Below are 11467 nucleotides of genomic sequence, written 5' to 3' on the forward strand. Positions count from 1 at the left end.
TTGCTGCCCAAAAAGATTTGGCACACAGTTTAAATGAGTGAAGTTCAAGTTTTTAAAGAACAGTTTAATTGAACAACATAGAATAAAAATAAAACGTGAAAAAGGAAAAAAGAAAAGGAGTATCAATAGAAGTATAGCATCTAGATCAAGGGAAGTAATAGTGCCACTGTATTCTGCTCTGGTCAGACCTCACCTGGAGTACTGTGTCCAGTTCTGGGCACCACAGTTCAAGAAGGACACTGACAAACTGGAACGTGTCCAGAGGAGGGCAACCAAAATGGTCAAAGGTCTGGAAACGATGCCTTATGAGGAACGGCTAAGGGAGCTGGGCATGTTTAGCCTGGAGAAGAGGAGGTTAAGGGGTGATATGATAGCCATGTTCAAATATATAAAATGATGTCACATAAAGGAGGGAGAAAGGTTGTTTTCTGCTGCTTCAGAGAAGCGGACACAGAGCGTGGTGGAGTCTCCTTCTTTGGAGGTCTTTAAGCAGAGGCTTGACAGCCATATGTCAGGAGTGCTCTGATGGTGTTTCCTGCTTGGCAGGGGGTTGGACTCGATGGCCCTTGTGGTCTATTCCAACTCTATGATTCTATGATTCTAAAAGGTATACTACATCATTATAAGAGTTAACAATTACAGTTCCATATATACTTACCTAATAAATAGGTATCATTATTATCTGAATACATAAGTTTATTTTTAACCTACTATGTTTTGTATAAATGCGTTTCAGAGGACATGGTTCTTGTCCGTGAAGAGTCTATGTTTATAAAACAATCTGTTCATAAGTTGCAAGTGTAGTCAAGTGGCGGCTAACAGATTGAGGTTGAATCCTGACAAGACAGAAGTACTGCTTTTGGGGGACAGGAGGCGGGCAGGTGTGGAGGATTCCCTGGTCCTGAATGGGGTAACTGTGCCCCTGAAGGACCAGGTGCGCAGCCTGGGAGTCATTTTGGACTCACAGCTGTCCATGGAGGCACAGGTCAAATCTGTATCCAGGGCAGCTGTTTACCAGCTCCATCTGGTACGTAGGCTGAGACCCTATCTGCCCGCAGACTGCCTCGCCAGAGTGGTGCATGCTCTGGTTATCTCCCGATTGGACTACTGCAATGCGCTCTACGTGGGGCTACCTTTGAAGGTGACCCGGAAACTACAACTAATCCAGAATGTGGCAGCTAGACTGCTGACTGGGAGCGGCCGCCGAGACCATATAACACCGGTCTTGAAAGACCTACATTGGCTCCCAGTACGTTTCCGAGCACAATTCAAAGTGTTGGTGCTGACCTTTAAAGCCCTAAACGGCCTCGGTCCAGTATATCTGAAGGAGCGTCTCCACCCCCATCATTCTGCCCGGACACTGAGGTCCAGCTCCGAGGGCCTTCTGGCGGTTCCCTCACTGCGAGAGGCCAAGTTACAGGGAACAAGGCAGAGGGCCTTCTCGGTAGTGGCGCCCGCCATGTGGAACGCCCTCCCATCAGATGTCAAAGCGATAAACATCTACCTGACATTCAGAAGACATCTGAAGGCAGCCCTGTTCAGGGAAGTTTTTAATATGTGAAATTTTAGTGTATCTTTCATCTTTGTTGGAAGCCGCCCAGAGTGGCTGGGGAAACCCAGCCAGATGGGCGGGGTACAAATAATAAATTATTATTATTATTATTATTATTATTATTATTATTATTATTAGTCATATATTCATTGATTAAATGGAGCTGTACACATTTTTTCCCCCAGTGCATCAGCATCAGTCTTTTGACCATAGTGTGGTGGTGGTGGTGTTAATAAAAAAAAAATGTTAATTAATTAATTAATTTTGTATATAGCCCTTCATTCGAAGATCACAGGGCGGTTCACAACACAAAAATACAAAATAAGAACACAAAATACATAACAAAACAAACTGATAATTCCAGTTCCACAAACACATTTAAAAAGCCATAGGTTGTTTAATCAGCCCAAGGCCTGTTTATCGAGGAAAGTTTTTGCCCAGCACCTAAAAATACATAATGAAGGCTCCAGGCTATCCCACTTGGGGAGAGCATTCTTCTTTAAGAAGAGATTTTCCTTTAAAATATAAAGCGGTAAAGAAATGTAATAATAATAATTGTAAAAACAAAAAAATTCCTTCCAGTAGCACCTTAAAGACCAACTAAGTTAGTTCTTGGTATGAGCTTTCGTGTGCATGCACACTTAATAATTAATAATAATTGTAGTAGTAGTAGTAGTAGTAGTAGTAGTAGTAATTGTAGTAGTAGTAGTAGTAGTAATAATAATAATAATAATAATACAACAACAACAATAATAATAATAATATAAAAAACAGGGAGTCACTGCACAAAAGGCCCATTCTCATGTTGTCGCTCTCTGGACTCCTGGAGGGGGCACACAAAGAAGGGCCTCAGCTTGGGTCAGTCATATGGAGGGAACTGGTCCTTGAGGTATTGTAGTCCTGAGCCTTTTAAAGCTTTATAGGTAAGAAACAGAACTTTGAATTGGGCCCAGAAACTATTTGGCAGCCAGTTGGGCCAGGATCAGTGTAATATACTCAAAACATCTTGCCCTGGTGAGCAACCCAGCTGGCAAATTTCTGCACCAGTCATGGATCGGTGCCTACCGATCTTGACATCAATGAAGTGGGGAACTTCAGGCCTCTCTCCAGTTCATAGATGGAGTGTGGTACCACTTTCAAAAAATGCATCCAACATAGAGTTTTATACTCATTTAATGAGGTATGGATTTACTTATTAGTCCAGTTCTGCCTCTTGATATTCTCAGCTTAGTAAGCAACATGCTACTTTAAAAAGTCAGTGATTCTCCTCCCTGGTGGGAAATGTTAGGAATAACTCATGGGGTCTGATGCAGCTAAGTGCCTGTAATTAACACCATGGCTCCATCTGTTCCCACCAGTCTTTGTTATTAGTCTTCTTCAGAGTCATTACACATTAAAGATTGTTATAACAAATAATTGGACTCCTGCTGATGAAACATTTGTCTAGGAAAAATGGTTCCCCTCTTACTCTTGCTTATTTATCATACCTTCTGTTTGGCAATTGCCAAAGTCCACTTAGACATAACTGAGGAATAAATCTCATCAGCGTGCGCACACAACATTTTATGATCCAATCTTAAGACTTGCTGTGCCAGCAAATAAGTGCTTGGGAAAGGACATAATGGGTGCTGCTTAGAGACACAACTTGCCTAAGTTTAGTTGAAAGCAATAGGATTCCAGCTGAATCCCTTGGTTTCATCTAGAACCTAATGTTTCCTAAAATACTTTCAAACAGCACAACACTCTTAAGTCACCATGTCATGCCATCATGTTATGGACATCAGTATCTGCAAGTGTTCACTATTGATTTTTTCCTGGTTTGATACTGAGGAACTCATTTAAACAGTGATTGGAATGCTGAAGCCAGGGCATTAAATGAATACAGTGGAACCTCGAGTTACAAATGCCTCAGGTTACAAACGCTTCAGGTTACAAACTCTGCTAACCTGGAAGAGTTATCTCGAGCTGAGAACTTTGCCCCAGGATGAGAACGGAAATCGTGTGCCAGCAGCGCAGCAGCAGCAAGAGGCCCCATTAGCGAAAGCAAGCCTCTAGTTTAGAACAGTTTCAGGTTGAGAACGGACCTCCGGAACGAATTAAGTTCTTAACTAGAGGTATCACTCTACTGGGGTGTGGGGAGAGAGAATACATGAGCCCAGTGTTTATTATGGCTGACCAGGCACATGATATTGTATAGAATAATATCTGAGTGAGGAGAGCCTGTGCATGATCAGGACTGTTGTTGGGCGCAGCCATGGATTCAATGAGGGCCAATAAACCGAGCTTGAACCCTGGGAAGATGGTGGCACTGTGAGTTGGTAGTTCCCATGTCTGGGAGTTTGGCCAGTTGTCTCTTCTGGCTGAGGTGGTTCTTCATCTGAAAGGAGAGGCTTGGAATGTGTGGGTGCTCCTGGATCCATTTTTATCACTGGAGGCTGAGGTAGCCTCTCTGACTAGGAGTGCCTTTTGCCAGCCAAGGCGGGCATGCCAACTACAGTTGTTCTTAGGTAGTCCTAGTCTGGCACAGTGGTTTATGTTTTGGCAGCCTCAATACTTGATTATTGCAGTGTGCTCTATGTGGGCTACCCTTTAGCCTCATCCAGAGGCTTCAGCTGGTGCAAAATGCTATGGCTAGACAGTTGATGGGAACAGACAATCACCAGCAGATAGCTCCAGTGTTTAAAACCTTGCACAGGCTGGTCATATGCTACAGGGCCAGGTTCAGGGTTCTTGCATTAGTTTAGAAGGCCCTTGAGAACATGATACCTAAGGGTCCACCTGATTCCTTATTCCCCTGCTTGGTTATTGAGGTCTTTGGGGAAACTACTGTTTGGAGCCCCCACTGGCTCAGATGCACATGCATTCAGTATTGTGGGCCCAATTTTAGGGAAGTTCCTTCCAATCAAGATCAGGCAATCCCCCTTCCTGTCAAACGTACAGGATCTTACAGAAGGCTCCATTTTTATTCCTTTTTTTAAAAAAAATAATTTTTATTAACAGGCCAATCACATCACATTATCCAAATCACATTAGTTCCAAATTATACAGCCAGGCTCCATTTTTATTCCAACAGGCATTTTAACTGAGTTCTGATTTTACAATTTTAATTGATTTTTTATTAGCATTGTGTTGAGTTTCTTGTACGCCATTTATAGACAACTATAATTAAATTGTATATGAATTGTCTAAATAAATAAACAAATGAATACATTGAATTAGAGCCATCAAACTATTTTTGATAATTTGGGGATCCTGGAACTGCCAGTAAAAAAAAAGATATTGAGTAGCAAAACTGAACTAGACCTCAGATAGAACTGAGCAAGATGGGCCAACAAGACAGCTCAGTGTTTGAGCACGGCTCTCTGGAATCAACAGGGCCAGGGACTTCAGTGCATTCTAAGTCTACTTTTTCTGCTCCCTCAGTCTCAATTTTGCGACAAAGTTGCCTTGGCTGCCACTAGCATAGTCAGTCCTTTTTTGGGTGGATGAGCTTCTGCTGGAAGTGTGGCTTCCCCTCCAGTGAGGTACAATGGTTGTATCATATCCTAATCCTCATGGATTTGGATCATGAATCAGTGAACAGTAGTAGAGTATGTTTTGTGATTCCATTATCAACACTAAATGTTCTTAGCATGTGATTAGCTGTTGGAATTGAGCCAATGCTTACAGTTGATTTAACTTAACAAATCAATGCTTGGATAACTGAATGCTGCAACTATCTCCAAAATCTCATAGCTAAAATCTAGCCATTTTTAAATAATTTCTTTTTTAAAGAACAAAACATCTTACTTGCATTATGGGCACCAAAGAAGGCTGCCGGTATTATAATTTGTGCTTCTGATCACCTTCCTTCTTGGCAAAAACTCAGCAATGTGTGAAGCTTAATCTCAACCTGGATGCAGTAGAATAATGTATGCTGTATCCTACCCTTAGTATAGTCCCAGAAATAGTCACAACAATGAAATAATGGGAAGGAATATAGAAGACATGCCCCAAGGCAGCAGAGGCAGACGACACTGCCACAAATGAATTTATGTGCCTTTAGCAGTATAGTAGTTACTATACTGCACCAGACTTACATAGAAGTGGGGAAGAAGAAAGAAGTCGAACCTTTTGTATGACCTACTGTACTGTTGCACATTGTTCATACTGTTACCATCATAATTTGATGTTTTTCTAAGCTGGAGGTTTCTTACTTGCATCAGGTGCTGTAAAGAATATAACCTGAATGCAGATAATTGCATGGTGTTCTGTGCAGACAGTGCTGCTTTCCTATCCCAGCCACGGCCAATACAGTGGTCTGCACCCACATTTCTCCCAAAGCTTCTGAGCTCAGAAGTTTCTCAGCTGGAGCCAGAGTGGGGGAAATTGGTAGGACTCCCCTTGTGCAAGTAGAATTTTATAGCCAAGCCAGTTAACCCTTACATTGCTACCATGATTCATACCAGACCTTTTGTTTTCTTCTTGAACAATGTTTGTATGATATGGAGACAGTACTTTAAAAAACATCAGTGCATTCATAGCCTGCAAGCCCTGTCAGCTAAGCTGACTCCCACCCTTCCCCATTATGCAAAACTGAATTATTTAAAGTTGATTTCTAATGCAGCAATCCAAACCCATCATCTGTTCAAACATAATTCCTCTTAGGACTAATTATCTGAAGTGCAAAAAGAATCAATGTGCTAAAAATCATGATCAAGGCCAACTGGCAGGTCAGGAGAGTTTGTCCAGAAAGAGAAATCCAAAAGCAAACCTAGCCATCAAGGGTGGGCACTCAAACTCAGATACACACACTTTGACTTGCAGTTATTTCAATGCCTGTAAAGATTTTTCCAAAACTATTCACCCATCTTTTTTGTTTAGATTGTGTTATGTCCCCTCCATAAATCCCTACTCTTGCTAGTCCTGGATCCAGCACAAACACCTTCGCCCTCCATTGAAGGCCCTCTGTGGCACTGCCCACACGATGGCCATTCATTCCCATGTGAAATATCCCAGTATCTGCCTGCTTACGGCATTCTCTTCTTAAGCTTCTCAGGTCCCCTTCTCCATCGAACAACTCTGCTCTTTCGTTGCTGTATGTCTCCCAGAGCCACCTACATGATGCTGCCGCCTAATCTCTTCCTTCAAATCCTACTTAAAATAAAATAAAAACCCTTTTGTTGAGAAGCCCTGAGAAAAGTGTTGTTGTGGCTCAGTGATGGAGCATGTGCTTTGTATGCAGAATGTCCCAGGTTCAGTCTCTGAGTAGTGCTGGGCTATTTAAAACTCCTCTCTGAAATCCTGAAGAGCTTTGCCAGCCACTCTTCTACTGTACCAATGTTTTGACTTTGTATAAAGGTAAAGGTACCCCTGCCCGGTGCGGGCCAGTCTTGACAGACTCTAGGGTTGTGCGCCCATCTCACTTAAGAGGCCGGGGGCCAGCGCTGTCCGGAGACACTTCCGGGTCACGTGGCCAGCGTGACAAAGCTGCATCTGGCGAGCCAGCGCAGCACACGGAAACGCCGTTACCTTCCCGCTATAAAGCGGTCCCTATTTATCTACTTGCACTTAAGAGTGCTTTCGAACTGCTAGGTGGGCAGGAGCTGGGACCGAACGATGGGAGCTCACCCCGCCACGGGGATTTGAACCGCCGACCATGCGATCAGCAAGTCCTAGGCACTGAGGTTTTACCCACAGCGCCACCCGTGTCCCAGATAAGGCAACATGCAGTGTAACAAAGAAGTTCATCTTCCCCCACTATTTATCCTCTCCTCCTTCTTCCTTCCTTCCTTCTTTTAATTTATTTTTTATTGAAACTTTTCAGCATAGACTGCAACAATTGCTTGACATAAGGTCCTTCTTTCAAGCCAACCATATTCCATTCTGTTCCATATCTGGTCATTCTGTCGGGGTTTGATTTTTGCCTTTTGTTTTCAGCATGACTTTCCCTAGTGTTGCTATCGCTTCCTACAGTGGTTTTTTTTTTTTTATCAGCATAAAATAAATCACTACATTTCCTCCTCTGTCCATCTTTTCTTCCAAATTTCAGGGGTAGATGCCTGCCTGAAGACGAGTGCTCGGGAGCAAGAAGAGAAGTATGAAATAGATGGTGGCCCACGCCAAGGCCGACTGAACAAAGAGCAGCTGGTAAGAGCTTCTTTGTTAACCTTCAAGTTTGTTTTTGTAGCCCATATGATGTTGTTGTAGCCCTTTACTATTTTCCACCTGTGCAGGCTAAGGGAAGTAAAGGCGTATACTTTATTCCAGCACTTGCTTTTGAGAAGTGATGTACAGCTGCTAACCAAAGCGATATTGACCTGTTAATGGATTTCTATTGTCATATGTGCTGCTAAAACTTTTCAGTGCTTTCAAGGTAAGTCTGGGAAACATTTATACAAGATGCTGCCTGAACTACCAAGAGCTGAAGCTTTCACCTTTCACCAACCCTTGGCACCCCAGGGGTTTTGGTTGAGTGTTTTTGTCCTGGTACACTCAAGTACCAGTTTTCAGTTCTTACCGAGAAGAAATTGCATCTGAAATGGGGAAATATAGCTTAAACACTTTCCTATTTTGCTTTCCATTTGGTTACAGTGGTACCTCGCAAGACAAATGCCTCGCAAGATGGAAAACTCGCTAGACGAAAGGGTTTTTTGTTTTTTGAGCTGCTTCGCAAGACGATTTTCCCTATGGGCTTGCTTCGCAAGACGGAAACATCTTGCAAGTTTGTTTCCTTTTTCTTAACACCGTTAATATAGTTGCGACTTGACTTCGAGGAGCAACTCATAGAATGCGGTGTGGTAGCCTTTTTTGAGGTTTTTAAAGACTTTGGTGATTTTTGAAGCTTTTCCAAAACTTTCCCGACACCGTGCTTCGCAAGACGAAAAAGATCGCAAGACGACAAAACTCGCGGAACGAATTAATTTCGTCTTGGGAGGCACCACTGTATTTTCTTGGTTGTGAAATCTCTTGAGAGTACTTTGTAACCCTTTTTAGTTAATTATCTGTGACTAGAGGCTAAGATCTGGGTGGTTGTTTTTCATCAGTGTATGAAATTCATCTCTTCACACTCTTTGCATGAATTCCCAACAACCAGTTCTGTTCTGGTACTCTATATCAGGCACGTCCAACTCCTAAGACACAACAAGGGCAGTGGGGGGGAGCAGGGACTTTTAAGTTTTTTCCCCCATCACGTGATCAATTGGCATCCCAAGATCACCCACAATCGGCCACAATCATCCAGGATCTACCTGCTGATTGCGCTCGACCGGTTGGACAACTCTGCTGTATATTGTAACGTTTGTCCATTCTATCTGTCTCCCGCCTTTTCCACACCACAGCACAACTCCTCTTCATGTTCCTAGGGATGCTGAGACCATGATATCTCCTGTTGTCCTTTTCCACCACCCTCCTTGGGGTTTCCTGTCAATTAACTCCCCTATCTAATATAACGCTCCCCCCCCCAAGCAATTCTTAGTCCTTGGCCTCCCTTACCACCCTTATCACAGTGAGAGATTTTACTTTCTTGGGCTCCATGATCATTGCAGATGGTGACAGCAGCCACAAAATTAAAAGACGCCTGCTTCTTGGGAGAAGGGCAATGACAGGCCTAGACAGCATCTTGAGAAGTAGAGACGTCACCTTGCCAACAAAGGTCCATATAGTTAAAGCTATGGTTTTCCCAGTAGTGATGTATGGAAGTGAGAGCTGGACCATAAAGAAGGCTGATCGCCGAAGAATTGATGCTTTTGAATTATGGTGCTGGAGGAGACTCTTGAGAGTCCCATGGACTGCAAGAAGATCAAACGCATCCATTCTTAAGGAAATCAGCCCTGAGTGCTCACTGGAAGGACAGATCGTGAAGCTGAGGCTGAGATGGTTGGACAGTGTTCTCGAAGCTACAAACATGAGTCTGACCAAACTGCGGGAGGTAGTGGAGGACAGAGGTGCCTGGCGTGCTCTGGTCCATGGGGTCACGAAGAGTCGGACACGACTAAACAACAACAACCACCCTTAGGCTCCTGCCTCTTGTCTCCTCTATAACTTCCTTTCAACGGTATTTCCCCCCGGTCAATCTGACCTCATTTTCCAAACAAAAGTTGCACTGTTTGTCAGTGTTCTGTTGCTGAGCAATTGCGTTCCTGCTGAGCAGTTACTTTGCAACCATGTCGGCCGCATCAGCCAGTGGCTTGGCAGAGTGATAGGTGCGCAAGAGCCAGCTGCTGTTTTTAAGACTGCTGTTCATACAGAGTATGATGGGGGGACTTGACTTTGGACATCAACACAGAGCGAGAGAAAGATGTATTGTAAGGAAACGGTATTACAGCTTCTGGTTTTTAAAAATCTGGCTGTTTGTTTGTGACCATCTCTTCATATTTCCCCCCTTTCTTTATTTCAGTTACCAAAGTTGTTTGATGGCTGCTACTTCTATTTTTTGGGAATGTTTAAGGAGCACAACAAGGATGATCTGAAGGAATTGGTGAAAGCAGGTGGAGGACAGATACTGCTGAGGAAACCCAAATCAGATAGTGATGTGACACAGACAATCAATACTGTAGCCTATCATGCTGAGATTGCTTCTGACCAGAGTTCCTGCACACAGTATATCATCTACGATGGCTCTTCTAACTACAAGCCAGAGAAAATTCGGCAAGGAAAGGTTTGGGAGGCACCGTCTAAGTGGCTTATAGACTGTGTGGTGTCATTTCAGCTATTACCTGTTAAGAAATAAAAAATTCCAGAATTGTGATGCTAGAATCTTTAGCTCAGCCCTGCTTTTCAGACAGATTGAAATTATGTTTCAGCCTAGAAACAACTATTAAGCAACAGATTCACTTCATTTATATCATGATTTTGGGGGTGGAGGACACACATTCCAGATTTAGTTAGGCTTGATACAATTTAGACCCCTTTAGTGGCAGACATTTTTTTTTTAAGGAGAATCAATTGAAATGTTAGTTCAAGTTAGGATTCTAATAGCAGTAATATTTAAATTAAGACCTGAGTTTGTGCAGAGGTGAGAAGGTATGGCCCTCAAGTTGTTGCTGGATTCCAGCTCCCACCAGCCCTCGTGGCCAATGGTCAGGAATGATGGGAGTTGGAGTCTAGCTGAAGGAGTTGTAGTCCAGCTGAGTTCTAGGGCCTCAGCTTTTCCATTCCTGAAATTGTATTTCAATTTGCATGCAGTTTATCACTGCTGGTTTTAATAATAATAGCAGTAGCAGCAGTAGTAGAGTAAATTTCTGAGCACACAGGTCAATTTAAAACTAACATTTTAAAGCCTTTAGCACGTGTCTGCACAAAATATCTCCTGTGTGCTTACTATTATGGGGCATATTCTGAAATGATGGTCATTTTACACTGAAATCCTGTGTTTGCCTTTTAAAACCCACCAGTATCACTTTGGCTGCTCTAATCTCTTTATTAGATAAAGCGCTGCAGGCAATGATATAAACTACCTTCTGAAACAGTTGTTAAAGCTTTCCCCCCTGTTTTGCTTATAGTGAAACAGACACTAGCATTGGTTTTGCCGAATGTTTAAATGGGTTATTCTTATGTTTGTAATCATGATTTCTGTGTTCTTTCTTATGCTGCGATTATGTTCAGTATGTCACCAGTGATAAATCATGACTTGAAGCATTGCTCTATGAGTCTTTTTGTATGTAAGAATGCTGTGTAAGTGGCAGGTTGGGAGAGACAGGCAAATCGCCACACCATCCTTCCAGTCATCTGCCAATACTGAAGTCAATCCATCTCCACTCCAAGACCCTGCTCATTTGGAGAGTTGCTACAGCTCAGAGCTGTCACACCACAAGTAATGCTTGACAACCTCTGTGCATTTTTGGGCTTAGTTTGAGGGGAAAGAATGAGTGCAGCGTCTTCTATACCTTTTCTCTCTTTGATGCCTCATTCCAGAGAGCCTTTCATTTACCCTGA

At 42.9% G+C, this 11467-nt stretch overlaps 1 protein-coding gene across 4 annotated transcripts in view; it reads left to right on the forward strand.

Moving 5' to 3' along the window:
* Window positions 1–11172, forward strand: part of BARD1 (BRCA1 associated RING domain 1) — a 73219-nt gene extending 62047 nt beyond the window's left edge. For all 4 annotated transcript variants that reach the window (XM_028704629.2, XM_077919339.1, XM_077919333.1 and 1 more), the window contains 2 exons: window positions 7584–7681; window positions 9930–11172. In XM_028704629.2, the coding sequence (XP_028560462.2) occupies window positions 7584–7681; window positions 9930–10262 (431 nt within the window). In that variant the 3' untranslated portion in view covers window positions 10263–11172. The remainder of the gene's footprint in view (window positions 1–7583; window positions 7682–9929) is intronic.
* Window positions 11173–11467: the final 295 nt, after the last annotated feature.

Source organism: Podarcis muralis, chromosome 1 (genome assembly GCF_964188315.1).
Source record: "Podarcis muralis chromosome 1, rPodMur119.hap1.1, whole genome shotgun sequence".
Classification (NCBI taxonomy): Eukaryota; Metazoa; Chordata; class Lepidosauria; order Squamata; family Lacertidae; genus Podarcis; species Podarcis muralis.